This window comes from Oculina patagonica, chromosome 13 (assembly GCF_052425735.1).
Source record: "Oculina patagonica isolate OP01 chromosome 13, crgOcupat, whole genome shotgun sequence".
Lineage (NCBI taxonomy): Eukaryota > Metazoa > Cnidaria > Anthozoa > Scleractinia > Oculinidae > Oculina > Oculina patagonica.
Window position 1 is genome coordinate 28,440,710 of NC_135770.1, and position 25,379 is coordinate 28,466,088.

General features: G+C 38.4%; 3 protein-coding genes and 1 long non-coding RNA gene across 7 annotated transcripts in view; 2 read left to right on the forward strand and 2 right to left on the reverse strand.

The window, feature by feature from the left end:
* Positions 1-25,379, reverse strand: part of LOC144636251 (uncharacterized) — a 90,799-nt gene that overhangs the window by 53,512 nt on the left and 11,908 nt on the right. The gene's annotated exons all lie outside the window — the stretch shown is intronic.
* LOC144636482 (putative deoxyribonuclease TATDN3) lies at positions 718-12,639 on the forward strand. Of its 3 annotated transcripts, none has more exons than XM_078495699.1 (11): positions 718-815; positions 1,024-1,056; positions 3,767-3,840; positions 4,255-4,333; positions 4,824-4,886; positions 5,768-5,845; positions 6,732-6,763; positions 8,132-8,187; positions 8,561-8,673; positions 10,682-10,762; positions 12,213-12,639. In XM_078495699.1, the coding sequence occupies exons 1-11, from the start codon at positions 726-728 to the stop codon at positions 12,354-12,356; spliced, it is 843 nt and encodes a 280-aa protein (XP_078351825.1). In that variant the 5' UTR covers positions 718-725; the 3' UTR covers positions 12,357-12,639. The 3 variants fall into 3 exon arrangements, with proteins under 3 accessions (XP_078351825.1, XP_078351826.1, XP_078351827.1); XM_078495701.1 differs by having other exon boundaries at positions 719-815; positions 1,024-1,064; positions 3,774-3,840; XM_078495700.1 differs by lacking the exon at positions 10,682-10,762.
* LOC144636261 (uncharacterized) lies at positions 18,245-23,044 on the reverse strand. The gene is made up of 3 exons (XM_078495425.1): positions 22,100-23,044; positions 19,409-21,499; positions 18,245-18,806 (listed from the first exon to the last, which is right to left on the reverse strand). The coding sequence occupies exons 1-2, from the start codon at positions 22,932-22,934 to the stop codon at positions 19,416-19,418; spliced, it is 2,919 nt and encodes a 972-aa protein (XP_078351551.1). The 5' UTR covers positions 22,935-23,044; the 3' UTR covers positions 18,245-18,806; positions 19,409-19,415.
* On the forward strand, positions 24,274-24,735 carry LOC144636625 (uncharacterized). Its single transcript, XR_013567578.1, has 2 exons — positions 24,274-24,404; positions 24,544-24,735. It is a non-coding gene; the product is annotated as an uncharacterized LOC144636625 (long non-coding RNA).

Genomic DNA, 25,379 nt, shown 5'->3' on the forward strand with positions numbered 1-25,379 from the left:
CAGTATTTTAAGCTATTCACACTTGTATTTAACAAATTAATAATCCCTGCACTTTTCCCAGCAGAATTTTATTCTGATAAACAGTGCCAAGCTGAATGAAATGCGTAGTGTCTACGTACGGCACAATATTGTGATTATTAAATTGTCCGTTTTTAATCAAAGAATCTCATTTCCTTGAATGATGGCAAATAGTTTCTGTTTTAGCAAAACTTGACAGATAAACATGGCAATTAAACTCATAGATAGAGTCTAAAAACCGCGGTGAAGTTTACCGCAATGGCGTGAAAATCATTGCAAAATGCACAAACAACACGGGCAAACTACGAACGGCAAACTACAACTCAATTTTGCTGAGAAAGAAATAAATACTCGCCTTTTGAAGAACTTTGAGGCCTTTAATTCCACTGCTTTTCTAGTCCTTTCAAATTTACAACGGTTGGTGAACAGTTATTTCGATTTTGGAGAGCAAAACTTTCATGTGTTTGTTCGTCTCACTGCAAACTGATTTCGATTTCGCGCGGAACTGCATCCCGTTCCGTTGACCGCGGTCAAGATCGGAAAATTCCGCCCGCTCCCGGAACCAATCAGATTGCAGGATTCGGTTCATCTTGCCCGCTCACGCGCTGAGAAAAAAATAAATTCCACCATTCCACCGTGCCGTTCCGTCATTCCGCCATTCCGCCATTCCGCCGAATAGGGTCACCCGTTCATGGGATAATTTAAACATGGCGGACGGTGTCGAAGAAAAATGTGAATCGGGAAAGATATGTTTTGTCGACTGTCATGCACATATATCAGCAAAAGAATTCAGCGAGGTAAAATATTACAAAATAATAACTGAATGAAGGGCCAGTTTGGTCCACTTCATTTACACGCTTCGTAGAACGAGGAATAATTAAATTGGCCTTTATAAAAACAGTAGCCTCCGTGATGTGGCATACATCAGCATACATACAGTCTAGCCTGCCATATGTTGTTGTGATAGAAGACTTGTGATAGAGACACTTTTGTTTTTAATTGAAGGATATCGATGTGGTGATTGAGGAGGCAAGAAAGGTAAGTCAGTTGTCTCGTACAGAGGAACTTGCAATATGTCTGTTTTTGTTTTAAGGTTTATTTTCTTTCCTTAGTGGCTAAGGTAAGCTTAAAAAACATTTATGCAAAAAGCAAGCTTTTCCTTATAGGAAAGTAAAAAGCAACAGCCATGAGAGACTGGGAGAAACTAGGCAAGGTCAAAAAACAAAAATTGCTCATGTACCCTCCCCCAACCCCCCCCCCCCCCTCTTCACCCTCTTCACTAAGGATGGGCCGATACCGGTTTTTCAAAACGATACGATATCGATACGATATTTGCCTTTTTTCTCAATATCGATATCGGTGTTATGACGTCATTTCCGTCCAAACGTCATTGGTTTGTCACGTGACCATACAAAGGACAAACTTGGTATCATAAATGTTAGCCAAGAATATTGCTTTTGGTCTTTTTGTTTCACTGTTCATCACGGAATGTGTGGACATCAAGTCAAGGCAAGAAAAATTCAAATATTGACGAGAACATCAATATTTCTTTGAGCAAAATTGCATTTTTAAACCTCAGTTGCTGACCAGAAGACCGCAGGCTCAGGTCACGTGTGCAGTATCGAAAACGTATCGAAAGTGCGATATTTTCCGAAAGTATCGATACTTTTCCAAATTGTCAAAATATCGGTGTATCGAATATTTGGTATCGAGTATCGGCCCATCCTTACTCTTCACAAATGCATACGCAACCTTAACACATAGACTCTTGGTTTTAGGCCATCGTAACTTGATTAAAAATATAACACAAACAGCGGTGATAAACATTATGAAAAATCGCATTTTTATAAACTTGACGTTTCGTATGCTAAGCTACATACATTTTCAAAAGTATGACCGTTAAAATTTTTGGCAACTATTTATATATTGTATGAAAGGGGTCTGGAACCGAGACTGTGACAATTGATCTACAGCAGTAACTTAATATTTACATTATGGTTAATAAAGTAACAACCTCTCACTGCCGACATTGGCATTTAAAGAAGGTTGTAGTTCATTAATGTATAAGGTCTCTTTAATCTTGCAGTGGAGGTCAGTTTTGCCTGACGCGAGGATTTCAAAATGATCCCATTTGATGTTATGGCCTGTGGTTTTTATGTGATCAGCAATAGCTGATTGATGGTCGCATCAAATCCTTCTTTCCGTACAAAGACCGCCTCAACCGTTCTCAACGATCTAAGGTCATCTACAAAGCTAGCTGCTGGGACTGTGACGATGTTTACATTGGGAAAACAAAACGACGATTGCATGACAGAAAAACTGAACACTTTAAGGCCCTCACTAAATGCGACCATCAATCAGCTATTGCTGATCACATAAAAACCACAGGCCATAACATCAAATGGGATCATTTTGAAATCCTCGCGTCAGGCAAAACTGACCTCCACTGCAAGATTAAAGAGACCTTATACATTAATGAACTACAACCTTCTTTAAATGCCAATGTCGGCAGTGAGAGGTTGTTACTTTATTAACCATAATGTAAATATTAAGTTACTGCTGTAGATCAATTGTCACAGTCTCGGTTCCAGACCCCTTTCATACAATATATAAATAGTTGCCAAAAATTTTAACGGTCATACTTTTGAAAATGTATGTAGCTTAGCATACGAAACGTCAAGTTTATAAAAATGCGATTTTTCATAATGTTTATCACCGCTGTTTGTGTTATATTTTTAATCAACCTTAACACGTCTTTGTCACTGGTATCCGGTCACCTTGCCACCAGGGAATCTCACCACCAACCAACTCGCCACCAAAAGTGTTGTATTCCTCGTTCTTGAATCCATGAGCCGAGCTGACTTCGCCTGGTGGCGAGTTGGTTGGTGGCGAGGTGACCAGCATTCCTTTAACGTTATACAAACCTATAACTAGTAACAGCCTGTCATTACTACATTTAATTACTGAACAACGTTAAAGACAGGGGTAAACCTAATGACGTTGACAGACAGGGGGCAGTTTAAAAGATCAAATACTCCGACTGCCAGGTGAGGCCTCTAACATCGGAGAGATCGAGAGACTGGTACAGACAGAACACAAAGAAGCCACTAGAAATGGTGACATCAGCAATCACATTTCTGAACACCCTAAATACCCTACATTATAAACTATTTTCAGTGATTGACTCTTGAAAGCTGGAACACAAACTTAAAAGAAACACCTCTCAACAGATGTCAACAACTACTGGCACCTTACAAATGACTTATTCACGATGTAAACAAAACGGATGAACAGACCTACAATCATTGACAAAAGTGTTGACACATTGTCAATTTAGGCCCTATTTTATTGTTATATGGACCAATTTCATCCTTTTGCCCCACCTTTCCAACCCCCCTCCCCCCAATCAATGTTGTAGTTTGTTTCTAAGAGTCCTTTGCTACCATTTTACAACATTGGATGGGGGGAGGGGGGTATTTTAGCAGAGTCATGAAATTTATAAACTAGTGGTAAATTTGTCATAAAAACCGCAGAGCAAAGTCAATGTGTCAACTACTTTTGTCAAAGATTGTAGATCAAAACTAACCAATTACTAATTCAAACTTTCAGGCTCAAAAACCATTTACTGTTTTACACAGTACATGTTACAAACTCCCTGCCCCTATTCTAGGAACTTTGAAGCCTATAGAATTTCTGTTGTCCATAGCTAAAGAGTACATTCAATCATCTACGTTATTGCTTATTTTAGGTTGGAGTGAGGGCCATTGTTGGAGTAACAGAGTTAAAGGCAGAGTTTGCTGGAATGCTTGATCTTCATGAAAGGTTTTAAAGGTGTCTTCTTTATTATAACCTATATAATAAGGAAATCTCCCTCTTGTATTTGTTTAGTTTTGAAAGAAATTATCCTAACCAGAGAGCAAATGCATACCTTGGTTCTTTTTTGATTTTATTCTGTTATTCCAGAAAATATCCATACACTTCCCACAGAAGCTTTTTTTGATTTTAATCCCCCCCCCCACCCATCTTAGAATTCCAATTAACCCCCATACTTTCCTTGCACAAATTTTGGCTTTTGAGACCCCCCACCCCCTTGGAATTTCCAATGACCTTCCATGGGGTGGATATAGGTATTTTCTAAAAAATGGTTAATTGAAACCATATTTTGCCTTAATTGATAAAAATAAATCCTGACATAATTCTGATGTCAGTTTTTTAATATGGCGTTTTGAATTTCAGGTATCCAGATTTCATTGCTCCATGTGTTGGCGTTCATCCAGTACAGAGTCTGTGTCCTGATCGCAGTGCCACCCTTGAGGTATACACATGAACAGCTAGATATTAAAGGGGCTGTCTCACCAAGAGTTAGTGCTAACTTGCACATCCAATGAGCGTGTTGGTTTCAACTGGAAATCTACTGATAGTTGCCTGGTCTTGCTAAAACAAACTGTCATGAAAATTGTAGTAAAGTGGTGTGGCTACAGACCAGTAGGAATGAAGTGGCCAAAAACTTAAAAATGTTGGGTCAACGTTTTCAAGTTTGAAGGTTCTGCTTGGAAGAGCATCACTTTAAACTATTGATGTTGGTTTGTTCAAACCTTGGAGAGTGAATTGATGCTTTTCTATTTAAAGCTATTTTGTTGAATAGTTAGTGCACCCTCATAGTTCTAGCATAGTTTACACAAAAACTTAGAGGACTCCATGTGATACTGCACCTTTGAGGGGAGACATGCCGGGTGAGAGGGGTATGGGAGGGAGGGGGGTATGGCGGTCAAGACATTGTTGAATCTACATTGTTGTTCTTGTAGGATCTTGATGGTGTTGAGGAGTTTATCAGAGAGAATCATGAAAAACTGGTGGCCATTGGAGAGGTAAGTTTGTAAGAAAGTGTCACATGCGTGGAGGAAGTATTCTTGCATTTTAGCAATTTAATATTTCCCTTTTTAATTAATCATCCTAATCAAAAATCACTTTGTTTTGGAGAGAATAATTACCATAAATTACAATGGAATCCCAAATTCTTAACCCTTGATTTTTTTAATCTCCTGCTAACTCAAACCAAAAATCATTTCCCTTTTATTAGTCCACGCTGTTACTTTATCACCAATTTCTGAACCAGATAGAAATTTATTTTTATTTTTATTTTTTTTTATAGTGTAGTGGATATCACGCCTGACTAGTAACAGGGAGACGCGGGTTCGAATCCTGCTCGGGGCATGTAATTTTTCTTTCATTTCAGAGACGTGTGTCGAAAGCCATCAGTAATTTATTTACATCTTTGTCTCTAATTTCTGAACCAATATTTTGTTTCTCTTGGAAGTTCGAGAAATCCAAATTCCACTGTACATTATGTTCAGCACTGTTTTTGTTCAGTAGAACCTATAAAGCTTTTCCTTTATATTCTGTTTGCATGTGTGCATGGTTTTTATATCTGTGTTTTTCCAGTATTAATTGTTCATCTGACTTTTCTTAATAATAATAATAATAATAATAATAATAATAATAATAATAATAATAATAATAATAATAATAATAATAATAATAATAATAATAACAGTTCTTAGCACGCACTTTACATACGTCTCAGTGCGTTTACATTTGAAATTTAAAAGTAAAAATATAAAAACCCGATTTAAATTACAATCAGATAAAAATACGCTAAGGATAACCTAATTTAATTACAATTGATAAAAAATAAGAATAAAAATGACAATAAAAACATGGCGAACTTTACGACAACTTTATGGCGAAGGTTGGCTTGGATTTTACTCCAAGATTTATAAGTAAAGAGGAAGATAAAGATGTACAGAGAGAGGTGTTCAGCCGACAGGTAAAGAAATGTCTTCCTTTTCATATATAGCAACCTGGTGTCATATTGTAGGGGGCCTGTTGGCCTAATGGGTAGCGCACTGGACTCCGGATCGAGCGGTCCAGGTTTGAGCCCTGGCTGGGGTCATTGTGTTGTGTTCTTTTGCAAGACACTTTATTCTCATAGTACCTCTCTCCAACCAGGTGTATGAATGGGTACTGGCAAAATAATGCTGGGGGTAACCCTGTGATGGACTAGCATCCCATCTAGGGGGAGTAGGAATACTCCTTGTCGCTTAGTGCGACAGAAACCAGGGTAAGCTTCGGCGGTTTAGGCTTGCAAGCTCGGACGCAGACCTTTTATTATCATACAGTCCCTTGTTTTCAAGTAAAATATAAGGAAACTGTTTTTATTTTTATAATTATTTTACGGCACTATATTGTCAGCTGAAACACCCATTTTGGGCATCACTGCCTTCTTCGGGGTTAAAATAACTTGCACAGTTGAGTGCATTATTTGCAGTCATATGCAAATACCCAGTTAACTGCTTGCACATGTTGAAATGTACATGTACATGTGTATAGATCCATTAGCCCTGCAGAATTTCAAACTCACCATGAATTCTGAGAGAAGAAAAAGTGTAAAAGTTGCAGAAACATTGCATCTATTTGCAGTACCCTAATATGCTGTTAAACTGTTGTTGTTGTTATCATTGCCCTCGTCACTGATACCAGCATGTCCTGAAGTGAGTGACCTGTGCAGTTAAAATGTTGTGCCACAGGCAGGGCACCTCTGATGTACAACAGATCAGCCAACCTGTGTCCTGTCATCAAGTGTACATGTTTAAACTGCTGCAGGGCATTTGAATTATTATTTTATTAAAAAAAGTTGTATTTTTTTGTTGCAGATAAAACTCGCCCAAGAACTTGATCTTCCTTTGTATGTGGGTACATCATAATTTGCTAATTATCAAAAATATTGAAATTTCTATCAATACAAGAACTATGGTTTCTCCAATAAACCTTTACCTTTAAGATGTTGTAACTTGTAAATAAGCCCTTATTAAATGAAATCTTTTAGTAATGTTTTAAGAATTAATTAAAATGAAGTGTCTGGGTTAAATATTTAGCCTCTTTTTTAAAAATTTTGTTTATACAATTTACAGCACGACGTGCCTTACCGTGGCCACCCAACAAACTTTTTTACAAGTGTCATCTTGTAATATTTAACTTTTTCACTGCGTTTTGTTGATAAATACGATGTATTAAACAAGCATCTATTTGATCTTATTTAACTTTGCAAGTAGCCGTGCTCGTCAAACAAATAATAATATTACGAGAGCACACTTGTAAAAAAGTTTGTTGGGTGGCCACGGAAAGGCGCGTCGCGCTGTAATATCTCCTTATGGAAACCTTTATAATACAGGCACCACCCTATAACAGACAGTTCACCTGTTCCAAAACAGACCAAAACTTATCTTAACTCTTCCTCTGTAATACAGACACCTCTGTAAAATGGACACTTTTCCCTGTCCCTTTGGTGCCCATTTTAAGGAGGTCTGAAGTCCTGTACTATGCAAAAAAAGAGAAAAAACATGGTAATCAATACTTGTGAGCAAAAATTTTATACATGGTAAATATACCCACACTAATTCCAGTTATGATTCGGTTCATTTAACTTCCCTTTTTCCACCACAACATAAGCTCACCCATTTCCCCTTCCCCTGTTCCATTCCTTTTCTTCAACTTAAATTCAAAGTACTGGACTTTTTTTTACCCCCTTTCCTTACTATTTCATATGCTCATGGTTTGCTTTGATTTAACAAATAATTTATTTTCATTTTGTTTTGTTTTATTGTTTTATTTTGTTTTATTATTTTTTTATCTTTTTGTTTTTAACCATATTTGGGCTGGAGCGTGCTGTGTTACAGAGGTCGCTCCTGTCCCTCAATTTTACCACTAACCTTAACATTAATTTCTTGTTTATTTTATTTATATCCATACACATTCCCACCCTCACATACAATACTTTCCTTTTTACCCACTGATCATCAGTGGAGTGGGAACCCACATTCCTGGGATTCCATATATCAACACCAAGGGAAGCCACAAAGGTTGCTAGTGAAACTACTGACAAATAACTTACATAACAAACAAACTCTTCCTCTGTAATACAGACACCTCTGTAAAATGGACACCTCTGTAACACCTCTCCCTGTCTCTTTGGTGTCCATTTTAAGGAGGTCTGAAGTCCTGTACTATGCAAAATGTATTTTGTAAGTTTAATCTGGTGTCTTGTTGTTTGTAGAAATGTCCATTCCCGATCAGCAGGGAGACATGTGATTGAAATGCTACAAGAACATGGTAATTTCTTAGTAGAATTAAACTGTTGTCGATGAAACCATACAGCTAGAATCTCTGGGGTTATGTTTTAGAACAGAATAACATATCCCTTTGCTGTTCCAAATTCTTGTGAAAACATTTCATATTGTGGCCATGTTGCTTGAGAGAAAGACTGCTGGATTACCTGTACTTACCTGTTTTTGAGGACAAATTGTGGTGAATTTTTTCTGAGCATAGCCTACCAAATGATCTTCATGTAAAGGGATAGAGATAAGGGAGTCAGATATCTTATTTTGGTGCAAAAAAATACATATAATTAGCCTAGTCTTACTGCATTTTTTAGAGAAAATCCTGATCTTTGTTATTCAATTTAAATTTATCTTTTTATTCTTAGGGGCCAAGAATGTTCTGCTACATGCATTTGATGGGAAACCTTCCAACGCTCTGAAGGGAGTTCAACAAGGGTACTATTTCTCCATTCCACCATCCATAGCTCGCTCACCACAGGTAAAGTAAATAATTACCAGTAATGCATGTTTGGTAGGGTGGGGAAAGTGCTCTAGGGTGATTCCACATGAGACCTTGCAAAAGTGACAAAACTCAAATCTATTTTTTGTGATTGAAACCTGTGCTAGCAGAAGGCTAATACAATGTGCTGTTTGAAATTTCCAAGCTTTTGTTTATCTTGACCATACTCACTCAGTAGGAGGCTATGGAATTTGGGGCTATTTTAATCCTCGGATTTCGATAAGTTTAGAAGAAAACTCTAAGACAGTATATCAAACACACTAAAATGATTTATATAACCATTAGAGTATGATACTAAACCCTTTACCATAAACAAGCACAAGGCTATAAAAAATTTACCAACCAGTTGCTTCTTTCCAGGAAAAAGCTATTTGAATTTGTATTGCGGACATTACGTAATGTCCGCAACGTTGAGGCATTGTCTTTTAATTCACAGTAAAGAGTAACACCATTTTCAAGATATATTTATGCTGCTCTTTTAGTTCGATACAAACATTGTTTTGGTCAAAGAAAGTTGGCCAGGCAGGTTTTCTGTGTCCAGAAATTATGTGGGTTATTGTGTTGCGGACATTACGTTGCGGACATTACATGCTCTGTATCTTACTTTTATGACAAATGACAAAGTTCTGAACAGAATATAACTTATTTTGACAGTGCTATCTCCAGTAAGCAATAAAAACAAAGCTAAATTCAAGAATCAAGGACACACTTAAGACTTACATATAAGAAAAGTGACAATCTGAGGAATATTCAGTGTAAATTTCCTAACTTTCAACCTAACAGAACAATTCAATCAAGCTAAATGGCATTACATCAATTGAAAGTTTTTCAACCATCAAACATGTGCATTACAAACAACTGCATATTAATATTGAAAAGTTTTTTATCCACAAATATAATACAACTCTGACAAAATTCGCATTGGTCTGGCCACTTCTAAAATGCAAACATATAGTCCTGCTCGCAGTCAGGTGCACCCCACAGGTTGTCAGATCAAATCAGTGCTAGCTAAATACTTTGTCAATATCACTCTGTTTGCATCCAGGAACAACAAATGGGCCTGTATTTTTAAGTGCAATTATAATGGACCAAAGAAAACAAAAGACAAATATGGACAATCAATGTCATCCCTCTTCCTGGCCATATATACTCCTGCTAGCTAGTATGCAAAACCTTGGAAGTCTTAATCTGGATTTCAATTGAAAAAATATTCAGAGCTTTATTTTCATAAGCACATTCTCTAAAACACATGCAAGTACCCAGTATCATCAACAGGTGAAAACAAATATGATTTGATACATGTTCCCAAAAATGTAATGTCCGCAACGGATTCTTTGTAATGTCTGCAACACAAATTTTTGTTTATATAATCAAATAGAGGAAATTGCTAAGAGTTTTTTCAAGGCAGTTGAAAAGTTAAATAATTCCTATGTTTACATGTATAATATATTTTTGGCAAGATTTTTTAATTCACAGGAAAATTAATTTTAGGGAAATCACTAAATCCTTTGGTTGTTTTTTGGTGTAATGTCCACAACACACCTTCCTAAATTTGCTGTTCAAAGGCATTGTGAGCAAAGTAATTTTTCTTTTTGGGAAAATGTTAGGAGTCACTTAAGTTATTTAACACATAAGTTAGAGCACGTCAGTTAGCTGTGTAAATGTTTGGCAGAAGCTTCAAATTCAAATTTTTGTCTCTAAATGTAATGTCTGCAACGTGGAATCACCCTCTATGAGAACATGATTAAGGCCAAGTGAGCGAGATACTATACTGGTACCCAATCTAGAGAGGGTGGAAGCTGGGGTAGATTGCTTTATGTTTACATGATAAGGGGAAGGTGGGCGAGTTACACTTTTCTGACCCATTCAAAGGTTGGGCGGGTGTACAAAAATATGACGAGGAATGGGCAGGGTAAGAAGATCTAGTAGAACACGATTGCAGGGGCTGTGGGTGTTCTTTGGTAATGTTTTTGTGCCTTTTTGTTAGAAAGAGAAGCTTGTGAAAAATGTTCCTCTCTCAAATCTTCTTCTGGAAACAGATTCCCCAGCCTTGGCTGCTGAAAAACAGGTATTAAGTAATCCCATATGGTGTGACAGGGATACTTGTGAGAAATTAATTTAATTTTATGTGTGAAAATTATGATTGCATTCAATTTAGTAAAGAATTGTGTTCACATGGATCTTAAAATATAGAATGAGGAATATGTAAGAGTCAACCGTGTATCACAGTAATATAAATTACCCCAATCAAGTGTTGTGTAAGCTTATTATTATAGGGGATCCTTTTTAATGGAGTTAGTGGTCAGGATTACTTGTGTTAATAATAATAATAATAATAATAATAATAATAATAATAATAATAATAATAAACGAATATTTTTAACAGGATTAACCCATCAGTACTTGAGAGTACTGTTATCTTAGGGGTCCTGTAAGAATTAAAAATTTAAAAGGTAAAAATACTAAGTTTAAAAATGTTAAAACTACAATGGTCAAAAACATATAAAAGCTTATGAATAAAAATTACAAATAAAAATGGTCTTTAACTTTTTGTTTAAATAGAAGTCTAGAGTTCAGATTTCTCATGTCCGACGGTAAACTGTTAAAAACGGAGGCTCCTAAAAACGAAAAACTCTGACGGCCAAACTCTAGCTTCATTTTCGGCAGTTCGATAGAGGAAAATCTGTTCCTAGTATTGACACTGTGATTAACTCTTTCAAAATAGTTCTTAAAAGGAGTACACACATTTCCAAGTAGACAATCAAAAACACAGAGACTGACTTTTCTTTTCAAATAACTGTCAACTGATGGAATACGGATGTCAGTCTTGTTTTCCAGTCCTGAAGATATGCAGCTTAGACCACGATGTTCGATTCTGCGAATCAGTTGCCTGCATGTATTTGAATAGCTTAGTGTAATTAGACTACAGTAGGTAAAAACAGGCATAATCATAGCCCTGTAAATGCTTTCTGCAGCTGCACAAGTAATGGAAGAACGAATTTTCCGCAGCAGAGTGACTCTCTCGGCCGCTTTCTTGTAGGTTTTGTTGAAGTGGGTTTCAAAATTCAATGTAGGATCTAAATGGACACCCAAGTACTTGTAGGTAGTTGTGCTGTTAAATAGGTAAACCATTTATATTCAGATTGAGCTGCTTATCTTAGTAGACAATGTAAAGGATAGCAGTCACAAATGAACAATTTTGGGTGTTCTTAGCTGAAAACATGCTTGATTGTGGCTAATCAGAACCAATAAGATTTATGGGTAGTTGAAATTGAAAAAAAATCAGGGCTGTGGAATAATTTCTTTACCCCTTCAATTGCCATCTAGTTTCTCTCTATAATTCCCTGTTAAGTAGATGGATTATGAGAATAAAGAAATTCATCAGGTTGTGAAATTTTGTCTTGATTTCCCACCAAATTCTTAGAAATTAATTACCGGTATAATGTAAACAAAATTTATATGGCACATGGCAAGGTTATTTTGTGTTCAAAATTTTAACTTTTGATTTTTTTTGTTAGACAAGGAATGAGCCCAAGAACATCCACATCTCCTGTGAGGCAATTTCAAGAATCAAAGGAATTCCTGTGCAGACAGTTTATGAAGAAACAACAAAAAATGCCTTGAAGTTGTTTGCCAAACTTCAGAGATTCATTAGAAAGTGAATAAATAAGAGATCTAATGTAAAAGAGTAAGATATGATTTGCAAAATGAATTACAGGTTAATTGGTGGTACCAGAAGCATATCACTTCTGGTGGTACACACTGCTCCCCTTAAAAAGCCCATGATTCCGAGCCTGTTCATGTCTTGCAAACCTCTGCCCTGATAATAATAATAATGATGATGATGTCAATTTTGAAAAGAACAGAGGATAGCGAGATCAAATATAACATGTTTGACAGGATATGCTTTAGCTTTGTGGGCTTTAATACTGCTGAAAAAAAGTTAAATTTTTTTTTATTATTTTTTTATTTTTATTTTTATTTTTTTTAAATTTATTTATTTATTTACAACACAAACATACTAATACTTACATATATATATAATATTACAAAAATTAAGACGCGGTACTAACATTAACTATTCTTACAATTTACGAGACTTATGTTTTAACAAACTAAAACTACGATTACACACTAATGCTACACACTACTACATATACAATAAAAAAAATTAACAAATTAATTTCCTTGCACTCTCATTGGCTAAAACTCATCACGTGGTACAAAATCGTTCGCCGGGTAGCAGACAATATACTCGATGCTATTTCATATCTGTTCCCAATTTTATACATACGTACAAAACAAACGAACAAAGTCGCCTTTTCAAGCCTTACTTTTTAATCAAATCACGGTGTTAAAAAATGTCAATTAACCGATCAACGTGCATTTCTTTCACTTGCATTTATGCCATGATTATCACTATTTTTTTCATTTTTACTCTGATAAAGTGTACTGTAAAAATTAATTGGTGGGTAATGAAATAAGTAGCCCCTTTCCTTGCATTGGAGTATAATCCTCCAACATACCAGCTGTCTAAATGGGGCGTGAATGATGTAATAAATGCCCGGGGCGTCTAATAAATTTAAGGGGTCCTAGAGGGGGCGTTAATATATTTCACTTTCACTGTAACAACGTCAACAAAACAAATAGACGCGTAGTTTGCTCGTGGAGTAAGATGGAAAACAGAATTGTTAGTAGGAGACTAATCTTATTTGCGCAAATGCAAAGTCATCATCAGGGTCAACCATGTTGACATTGTTGGCCCCTTCGAAATAAATAAATTCTTGGGGGGGGGGGTGTCTGTTAGAGAAGGGGCGTTTATTAGAGGGTGTGTCTAAATAAACTTTACACCTCGGGAGGAGTTTTATAGAGGACAGACGTTTATTTGAGAGTGGGCGTTTAGTAGATCAGGATAGGATAAGAGTTATGAATAAAACAGCAGACTAACCTTTGTGGCAGAGAGAATACCAAGGGAGGATGATAATAAAAAACATATTTTTTACCCATATTTCAGTTTGAACACAAACTTTCAACGTTGGCTAAGACAACAAGTGAATATTTGTTAACATTGTTACAATATGAACCAAATTGAAAAATTTGCTAACTACATTGACAAGTAAACTAAAATATGCTATTGGTGATGTGGTTTTTAGTGTTACAGCTTTATCAATGAGATGGGCTTCATGGTCTTTCTAGCGGAATCTCTTCTGTTAAATATAAGTTCAAGAGAAATAAGTTAAACGCCATGCGATAAGTAGTGGCTGGGCTGGGTAAAGTGTTCTGAAATAGGAGTTAGCCTGTGATTGAAATGGATTAGGCACTAAGCGCAAGGGTGGCTATCGATTGCTCCTTGATGGCCCAGATCGGAGGAAAACATTTCCTCGCATATTAGATGCGTTTTATGATGTCAAACGAGCCTTGAAAATTTGGGCACTACCCCCCTCCCCTAAAAAGAGCGTTTTACACTCAATGGATTCAAAGCTGTAAATTTTTTCCCGAAATAATTAAAAACACTCGACACAAAAACTTTGGAAATTTAAAACACTCCATCTCCACTCTCAATTAAGCCGCCATCCCCTGTACCACGCCCCATCAAGGCCACAAGGAGTTTCATCCCCAACATGTCCACATTAGAAGTTAAAGGTGATTTATTAATGGTTTTGAATGCTTAACTAATTAAATTACATTCTGTGGAATCCATGACTGCATCAAGCCAACAGTCAATCACACGTCTGTTAACTGTTATGCACGATTACAATTACTACAATAATCTGCTTATGGTAACTTTACAGTATTAATCTGCTTAAGTATCAGTATACCTCATTTTTTTGTCCAAAAATGTGAATTTCACAGTGTTTACTGTGTCAGGCTGAAAAAGCATAATCTCCGTTTATCGGTCAGTAAACATTAGAGGAGAACTTCAGCACAATTCTTGAGGGTGTGTAACAAAACGTTTTCGATTTCTATCAAGATTATTATACTACGATAATTCAAACGTGAAAGCGCACCGGATTAACGCAAACGATAAATGTCGCTTCTTTCCGCAACATTTCTGAAACATTTCTTTACTGAAAAACATCACAGGCATACCTTAAAATCCCGGTTATACCCCCCCCCCCTGTTATAAGTCCTCCTAGTTATAGGCCCATCTACCTGGAAAAAATACATCTAGTTAAAAGCTCCCCCCGGATATAAGACCCCCTCTGCTGGATGACAGAACTAAACAGGGCTAAATCTTGCTTTATAATGACTTTTTAACTTAAAAAGGTATTTCGATCAACACTGCCATGGCTCGTTTTGAAATGTTTTTTTATTCCGCTTACAAGCCCCTCGACCCCTGGATATAAGCCCCTCCACTTATAAGCCCACCGGAAACCCCTATGAATTTGTATAAGCCCAGGGCTTATTACAGGGATTTTACGGTATTCGAATGTATACCGGTTTTACTGAACTCGATCAAAGTCTCCACGAAGAAACATGTTAACGAACGACGTTCAACTGAGGCATACTGATACCTTAAGCATTATAGTGGACATGTCTGACGTATTCATAATTGCGTTAAAAAAAACCTCCAATAAAGTTAAAATAATGCTTCAGAAGGTAAAAGATTATGGAATTCGACCAAGGAACGTAATTGCCAACGAGACAGGCGAGCGAAAACGCGAGCCTGTCTCGGCGGCAGTATATAGAGCCGTGCGTAGTGTGAGGCAAAGTGTGAGGGCTATGCAGAAAAAATCTCAGAATCTTTCAGCTCGATTTTCGTGTAATCCGTTTCCGTCAGTGATATTTTTTTTGACCATATTAGGATGTAGGCGGAAGTTGTCGAAAACACAATTTCCGATGTTTTTAGCCAATCCGTTCAGCAGAATCTGTTCAGCACGTGCACACTTTGTTGTAGTTTGGCCAATCAGCGCGCTACTAATTTGTTTAGCACGTGCATGATGCATTGGTAAAGCCATTGGCAACTAAAATCCCCAGACAAGATGCGTGTCAGATAACAAAGAGGTTTCAAATCTGTTCGCTTCAAAAAGCCAAAAAGCCAAAGCCAACTATTGATTGAAATACGAAAGAAACTTGAATTAAACTTTGTTTAGAATTTAATTTCATTTAAGATAAAGGCAAAAAATTACATTACAAAGCTTTAAAATTTCCAAAGCTTCGAAAATTTCGAAGTCATACAAATTTGCATGCGTAATTAAGTTAGGTCTGGCTATGAAAACAACACGGAAACGAATTTGGTGTCGTGGATTTTATCGATCAGAAGAGAGCTATTTAGAGTTTTTTTTCGTTTCTCGAATTTATAAAATAAATGCCCTATACTTCATTTTTTTACTGGAGTGTCTAGCTTTTTTTTCTCGGACGACCGGGCCTTGAATTTTCCTTGTCTCAACAACAACAGTTTAACGTGACATTTGAGACGTCACGCATTGCGCGTGATGAATTATTCTCGGAACAGTGGTAGTAAAATAAAATAAACTTGTTCCATCTTTGGCCACAAAGATGAAACCTCAAATTTGTTGGATACTTACGTGTTGAGTGGATTTAACTGCAGTGTGGAAAGTTTAAAATGATTTGTTTTGGCAAATCTTTGTAAAAGTTTGCTTTTTCAGTTAGTAATTTATTTTCCGAGTTCAGTGGGTCATAGCAACTTTGATTAAGACCTTTAGGACTTAAAAAAAAGGTAAAACAGCAGCCATAGCGGCATCGAACAACAATGGCTTGAAACTCTCAAAAACATGGAGTTTAGAAGATTTCTCACTGAATCTTCACTACTTTCACGGCATTATTTTAGAACTTTTCCCTCATTTAGCCTTCACAAAATCGCATTTTATTCCAGAAACATTCAAGATTTTCAAAGAAAACACCCAATGTTTATTGATCGGACCAAAATCATAATGCGTACTTTCAGCCAAACAATTACAATTATCTTCCCTTCTTCTCTCGATCTCCCGTTGTACTCGTTGGCATTTCTACCGATAGGTACCACTAGTTATGATGAACAAAAAACTCTTAACTTAGACCCTAACATCACAAATTGTCTACCTACCCGAGAAGAGTTTCCACAAATATGTCCACATCAATCACCTATTAACCTATTGTCTTTTTTTAGTATTTTTTTCAATGAAGTTTCTTTTCTATTCTATTCCATAAAAATTGTACAAGAAACATATTATTAAGAAACGATATGGGCGATCTTTGCTGACGTCATTTTTTACATTTTGCCTCATAAGCATACGACTTCAGTTGCGTAGAGAAGGCATCCTGCTATATCCAAAATAACTCCAGAAGTTTAAAGAGCCTATGAAACTTAATAATCGGCGACGTTTTCAGCTCTTTACGTGTAAAGTTGAAGGAGATATTAGCTTTTAAAAACTGAAAAATTTCTGGGTGGCAAAACCGCTAATGAACACATACATTATTTGTAAAATTTTGAGTTGTCAAACCCGCGTCAAAGAAAACGTATTTAACATTTTAGGCTCAAATTTATAGCGAAAGTCAATCGTGCCATGCTCTTTCAATATTTATAACTGATATTTTTGTAGCTCGATCAGAAACTGAAGCGCTTATGCTATTGAGGCAAATATTGTAAACAACGATTCCCCTTTACACGACACTTATTGAGTACTGTGTTATCTCATTCTCGTTCCCAGAGCCCATGATCCTTTTGGTCTGCGCCGGAGATCGAGACCTCTGGCCGCTTGCATTTCACGGACTCATTGTCAAATCTGACAAATCTGATTGGCGGAGAATCTTAGATAGAGTACTCTGCGCATGCTTACAAATCGGGCCCGGCCAGAGGCCACAATCCCTGGCGCAGACCAGAAGGATCGTGGGCTCTGGGAATGAGAATGTGTGTTATCTGTAACTGTATTTTAAGAATAAACAGACAGAATTAACATAGTTCATCTCAGTCGAGATTTTCACTACGCATTAAAGCTTCTTGTTTCAGTCCCCAGTCTTTTCTGTCATCTGCTTTCTTAAAAGATGTTCTGAAATGTTGTTCTTGACATGCTGGGTTTACGCACACTCTTTGGCGGTCATTGTGTCATTCCTATGACGTCATAGAAGCTTCCTTGTTCCACCGCCAGTAGATGGGCGACAACAGTTTACTGGACAACCACATGATCACCATCTCCAAATCAAACACGCAACAAGAGACTAAAACGAAGGCTGGGTTTTGTCAATACGCGAACTTTCAAGCCGGTGAATGGCAAGAAGTTTGTATCTAAGGCTTATCGTTTTTCCACAGAAAAGTCAAAACACTGCCAGAAAATTAGCTTTTCAGTGTCCTTGTATGTAGATTTCAAAAGCACAACGGCTTTGCAGTAGGCCAAAGCTCCTCAGAGGTAACTTTTAAACCTTTCATATCTACTTGTACAGTCCTTATAGCCTTGCTCGCGTTTGTCTCTTCTTTACTGGTCTTGCAAATCACACTGAAGAGGAATTTTTGAAGTGGAAAGGAAAACGTCCATTTACTTTTGTCTCAACAAAATAAACGTTCTGTAAAAAAAAAAATTTTTTTTAAAATAAAAAAAAAAATAGTAAGACTTAAGTGAACTAGTTTTTCGCAACAGCTCAATAGCGAAAATACATAGTTCTTCTTTTCAAGTTAAGAAGAAAATTCGATAAAAAGACAGTGTGGAGAAAAAATGTGACCAGCTTAGTAACCTAACCTAATTCATCATTGGCTCGTACTAGAATTTAAGTTAGACTACACACATTGCTATTTACACTAAAAAAGCGCACTAAACTGGAGTTTAACAATTTCTCTAAAATCTAGACTAGCATTTGTAATGATTTTGGAATGAAAACAGAAAAAATGCAATTCCTTTAAGTAAGTCCCATTTTCATACATAGGAGACCAGTTTTCATACATAGGAGACCGCGGGAATTTGAAACTGATAACTTGGAAGAGAATTGGTAAACTTTTAAACGGCCTACTTCCTTTTCTCAAGCTCTCTTTGGAAACTATACTGAAGACGCGGTTTTGGCTGTTTTGTAGTATCATAGCAATAAAAAGCTACAAGGAAATTAAGCACGCTGTAAAAAGGATATAAAAAAGTCTGTTTAATACTCGACGAGTAGTTTCTCTGTACTTGGTTTTACAGCTTCTGCAAAAGAAAACCATCTATTAGAGATAACATACTTGTGGCCAAGAACTCTGTTTTAATTGTCAATCATTAAATTATTCTGTGACATGTCCATAGCTCGGCGAAAGTCGTTTCGAGTGTTGCAGAATATTTGTCAAAGGTAAATCGCAAGCCATTTCGAGTCATAATTATTGCGCTTGACATAACAAAAAATGATAAGCACTGCCAAACGTTCAAAATTCATGCTGTTGTTAAACGTAGTTAACTGAGACTTCTGATGTATAACGGCAAGGGTTGGGGATAAAACTTTACTTGGCATACTCTCCTGACATTTGCGAGTGCACCTTTCTGTTTTTTTTTTCTACTAAGCAACTTAGGTCCAAACCTACAGTGGGTTCACTTTAAGATGGAAAGGTAGGTTTATATAAAAATATTTATTTTTTTTTCTTAAGGGATAACTTATTTATTTTTGATTTTCCGCACGTAATGAAACCAAATTAAAGCTGTCGAAAAATGTGTCTAAAGGGCGAAACTTCACACATCAAGGAACAAATGTACATGTTCAGAAATAAACTACAAATAATTTTAAAGCTGTTTTCAGTTTATAAAAAAGTGCTACTCACGATGCTTTTACTGATTTCCTCCAAATTCTATCGTGACGTCATCACCGATAAGTACAAATGGAGCCCAGTACTTTACGGCACCAAACTTCTCTGACTCTCTCAGGAATTTCATAGCACTGTTAAGTGCTACACTGGCGATACATCCACGAACAAGATGTTCATAGAAACACTTCATGAACTCCATAGTGGCCTCGTCATCAATTGCCCAGAGTGACACCAAAACGGATCGAGCACCAGCACCTAGGAAAGCTCTTGCAATACCGACTACACCTTCAGGCGTCACCTTCCCTTGAGCACTGTGACAGCAACTAAGCACAACGAGCCTTGCACGCAGCTTTACCGCTTGCACGTCAGCCATTTTCAACATGAAATCTTTCTCTTCAGGGATTTTAGATGACCGTGCGGGATTCGGAGCCAAAACAATTTCACCAGCCTCCATATCGCCATGTGCTGCAATGTGAACCAAGGCAACGGAACTCATTCGTCTCAGCACCTCGTCTTTCGTGGCTTCTCTTCCAGTGAGCGGTGGGATACCTAACATGTCTCCTATCATCTCTACTTCTTTTCTGGCGTATGGCAAGGGCAATAAAATGGACTTACCCAGCTCATTTGTAACTTCCTTTACACATGGATCACCCACGAGCAAGACTCCACTCCTTCTGTGATAGTCCTTAGCAGAATTTGTGATCAGTTGTAAACTCGTCAATGACGGTAGAATGCGTATCCTAACAGATTCACTTAGATACTTGAATTGATCATCTAAAAATGCAGGATAAGGAGCCAAGCACAATGGACCATCTGGGACAATGATTAATTCGTCACCTTGAAGCAAGTCTGCAATAGGGCCAATAATACAATCGTGAAAGAGGCGCAAGGAATTGTTTTTGCCGGGCAATGTCTTAACTGTTTCCTGAAATATTTCTTCACTAGGGGGCAGTTTCTTTCTTAGCTTATCCAGTGAGCGATCTTCACAGGTAACTCTAGCATCAATTTCATTTTCTTTGAAAACATCTTCCCTTGCAGACTCCAAGAAAGTAACGGCATCTTCACCTGCTACTTCTTTTTGTCTAAAGTGAACATTTCTATCTTTGCAGAGTACCCATAAATGGATGTTGGTACCTTTAAGTGCTACAAAAACTGTTTGGGTAGATATATTACTTAATATGTCTAGGATCATTACCCTAGGTTCAGAAGACCCAGACGCTACCGGTTCAATGTCATATTGTAATTTCATGACATCCATTAACGCCTGGGCTCGTCCTTGTTCAGCAACAAGCAAAGCTTCGTCAGTCTTTTGAAGCCTCACTAGAGTTCTCCAAAGAGCGGTGTAAGCATGTTGACACACCTGACGAAACGATATTTTCCATACATCTTCGGACTTCAAAAGAGCTCTCACATCATTGTACAATTTTACACTGGATCGATAATAATCAAGAGCTTCATGCAAAGCACCCGAGAATTCAAAGACACCTCCCAGAGAATAACATGCGGCTCCTTCTCCAGCCCTGTCACCCAGTTCTTTGGCAATGCTAAGATGTTGGTTGTGGTACGTTATGGCTTGTTTAAAATCACCCAGACTCCGGTAAGCATTGCCAAGATTGCCATAAGCACCTCCTTCTCCAGCCCTGTCACCCAGTTCTTTGGCAATGCTAAGATGTTGGTTGTGGTACGTTATGGCTTGTTTAAAATCACCCAGACTCTGGTAAGCATTGCCAAGATTGCCATAAGCACGTCCTTCTCCAGCCCTGTCACCCAGTTCTTTGGCAATGCTAAGACGTTGGTTGTGGTACGTTATGGCTTGTTTAAAATCACCCAGACTCTGGTAAGCATTGCCAAGATTGCCATAAGCACCTCCTTCTCCAGCCCTGTCACCCAGTTCTTTGGCAACGCTAAGACGTTGGTTGTGGTACGTTATGGCTTGTTTAAAATCACCCAGACTCTGGTAAGCATTGCCAAGATTGCCATAAGCACCTCCTTCTCCAGCCCTGTCACCCAGTTCTTTGGCAATGCTAAGGCGTTGGTTGTGGTACGTTATGGCTTGTTTAAAATCACCCAGACTCCGGTAAGCATTGCCAAGATTGCCATAAGCACCTCCTTCTCCAGCCCTGCCACCCAGTTCTCTGGCAATGCTAAGATGTTGGTTGTGGTACGTTATGGCTTGTTTAAAATCACCCAGACTCTGGTAAGCATTGCCAAGATTGCCATAAGCAGCTCCTTCTCCAGCCCTGTCACCCAGTTCTTTGGCAATGCTAAGATGTTGGTTGTGGTACGTTATGGCTTGTTTAAAATCACCCAGACTCTGGTAAGCATTGCCAAGATTGCCATAAGCACGTCCTTCTCCAGCCCTGTCACCCAGTTCTTTGGCAATGCTAAGACGTTGGTTGTGGTACGTTATGGCTTGTTTAAAATCACCCAGACTCCGATAAGCATTGCCAAGATTGCCATAAGCACCTCCTTCTCCAGCCCTGCCACCCAGTTCTCTGGCAATGCTAAGATGTTGGTTGTGGTACGTTATGGCTTGTTTAAAATCACCCAGACTCTGGTAAGCATTGCCAAGATTGCCATAAGCACCTCCTTCTCCAGCCCTGTCACCCAGTTCTTTGGCAATGCTAAGATGTTGGTTGTGGTACGTTATGGCTTGTTTAAAATCACCCAGACTATCAAAAGCATTGCCAAGATTGCCATAAGCACGTCCTTCTCCAGCCCTGTCACCCAGTTCTTTGGCAATGCTAAGACGTTGGTTGTGGTACGTTATGGCTTGTTTAAAATCACCCAGACTCCGGTAAGCATTGCCAAGATTGCCATAAGCACCTCCTTCTCCAGCCCTGTCACCCAGTTCTTTGGCAATGCTAAGACGTTGGTTGTGGTACGTTATGGCTTGTTTAAAATCACCCAGACTCCGGTAAGCATTGCCAAGATTGCCATAAGCACGTCCTTCTCCAGCCCTGTCACCCAGTTCTTTGGCAATGCTAAGATGTTGGTTGTGGTACGTTATGGCTTGTTTAAAATCACCCAGACTATCATAAGCATTGCCAAGATTGCCATAAGCACGTCCTTCTCCAGCCCTGTCACCCAGTTCTTTGGCAATGCTAAGATGTTGGTTGTGGTACGTTATGGCTTGTTTAAAATCACCCAGACTCTGGTAAGCATTGCCAAGATTGCCATAAGCACGTCCTTCTCCAGCCCTGCCACCCAGTTCTTTGGCAATGCTAAGATGTTGGTTGTGGTACGTTATGGCTTGTTTAAAATCACCCAGACTCCGGTAAGCATTGCCAAGATTGCCATAAGCACGTCCTTCTCCAGCCCTGTCACCCAGTTCTTTGGCAATGCTAAGACGTTGGTTGTGGTACGTTATGGCTTGTTTAAAATCACCCAGACTATGGAAAGCATTGCCAAGATTGCCATAAGCACGTCCTTCTCCAGCCCTGTCACCCAGTTCTTTGGCAATGCTAAGACCTTGGTTGTGGTACGTTATGGCTTGTTTAAAATCACCCAGACTCCAGGTAAGCATTGCCAAGATTGCCATAAGCACGTCCTTCTCCAGCCCTGTCACCCAGTTCTTTGGCAATGCTAAGATGTTGGTTGTGGTACGTTATGGCTTGTTTAAAATCACCCAGACTATCATAAGCATTGCCAAGATTGCCATAAGCACGTCCTTCTCCAGCCCTGTCACCCAGTTCTTTGGCAATGCTAAGATGTTGGTTGTGGTACGTTATGGCTTGTTTAAAATGACCCAGACTCCGGTAAGCATTGCCAAGATTGCCATAAGCACGTCCTTCTCCAGCCCTGTCACCCAGTTCTTTGGCAATGCTAAGATGTTGGTTGTGGTACGTTATGGCTTGTTTAAAATCACCCAGACTCCGGTAAGCATTGCCAAGATTGCCATAAGCACGTCCTTCTCCAGCCCTGTCACCCAGTTCTTTGGCAATGCTAAGATGTTGGTTGTGGTACGTTATGGCTTGTTTAAAATCACCCAGACTATCAAAAGCATTGCCAAGATTGCCATAAGCACCTCCTTCTCCAGCCCTGTCACCCAGTTCTTTGGCAATGCTAAGATGTTGGTTGTGGTACGTTATGGCTTGTTTAAAATCACCCAGACTCTGGTAAGCATTGCCAAGATTGCCATAAGCACGTCCTTCTCCAGCCCTGTCACCCAGTTCTTTGGCAATGCTAAGATGTTGGCTGTGGTACGTTATGGCTTGTTTGAAATCACCCAGACACTGGTAAGCATTGCCAAGATTGCCATAAGCAGCTCCTTGTCCAGCCCTGTCACCCAGTTCTTTGGCAATGCGAAGATGTCTCTGGTAGTCGTCGATCTTTTGTTTTGATCATTTTTATAAACGTATATTAATGGAACGAGGTTGCGTGTCTTCTGTCAAATATACACCTAGTAAACGACAAATATATATAACTGGATTAATGAAAACGTGGTCAAAGATAAAGCCGGTGATCTGAGTGTTTTTGACCAAGTACATTACACTGCGATGTGGCCTAAAAACATGCCGAGAAAGGGAAAAAAATGAACTACAGCGCTGAAAGGTAGAAAAGAGAGAGGAGGAGAGAAAAAAAGACTGACGTTCACTTTAGTTTTTATATCGTCTACTTTGGACGAAAAAAAAAGCGTTAACGGCGATTTGCGCTTACAACGGTGAAAATTTCACTAACCTGGTTTTCATAAATCCAGTCATATATATATATACGCTTAGTGTTTAATTAATCAAGTTACTGTTGTCTCAAAAAGTTTTTATTCTTTGGGTACGTTGCGATAATTTCCATCATTTTGAAATGTTACCCCTCGTTTGGCGTTAATTTCCTTTATTGGAAAACAAAGAAAACCTTTTGTTCGTCAAAAGAATGAAACCAGCGAAAGTTTTAGGGTTTAACCTATAACTCTAACCCCAACGGAAAAGCAAACCCTAACGCAGAAGCTTAGCCCTAACGCAAAAGCTTAACCCTAAACCCAAGGGTTAGGGTTAAGGTTTGACGTTAGGGTTAGGTGTTTTTGTTAGGGTAAAGCCGCCAACACTAACCTTAGGGTTAGGCTTAGCGTAAGGGTTCGAGGTTAGAGTTAGAGTTATAGAAAAGGGTTAGGGTTGTAAAAACGTGTTAGAGTTAGCGTTTCCCGTTAGGGTTAGGATCAGAGTCAGCTTTAACCCTAAGATCGCGCTTTTCTTGTAGTTGCTTTAAACTCCAGTTTGCTTGCGGTTAGATTTCACTGCAGTCTGCTTGCTGGTAGCTGTTTTTTGTTGTTTCGGGCAAGACTATTCTAATCTGTCCGCGTTACCTGTAATCTGAGGTGAAAGTGAAATAAAGATTGATTGATATGATGGACCGGCTCATTGAATACGTTTGTTCTTGAGACAAGTTCGCGGTCAATCCAATTCTAACGAGCTGGTGTTTTCACTTCATATTAGTCATAAATAGTCTTGCTTTCAGTTAAGTGCCGCTTGCTCTCACTTCTATCTCCACTCCTTACTTCATCACACATCTACAAAATCTCGCGAAATCAAGATAAACTCCTTAGGTTTTCGTTCGCACGAATCGATTGATTGATGAATATTTAATGAGGCACAGGGAAATTTTTGGGGAGGAAAGGTCCCCTGCCAAACAACCAAAGAATTTTTTAAAGTCTAAAACCAGCTCGCTTCTCGGCAACTTTGTCGCTGCAACACCCAAGCAGACACTGCAAAACTCACGCTGACATAGTTCCCGACAAGAGATCTGTGTTTTACACTTTATTACCTGGTTCCGGCCGGCCGTTGTCAGACAACTTTCACAACTCGAGCGCCTAAAAAGCGCTATTGTACAAAACAAAGGCCGAACATCTCTCATTTCTTCGAGAATGCTGTGGACTTTCGGGCTTCCAGACTTAATGATGTCCTTCAACTGCCAAGCGGACGCACTTGTGCTAAAACTATAAACAGCCACGTTTTATTTTCAAAGTCGCCAAAGCCGCGATAAGGCCCGGCCA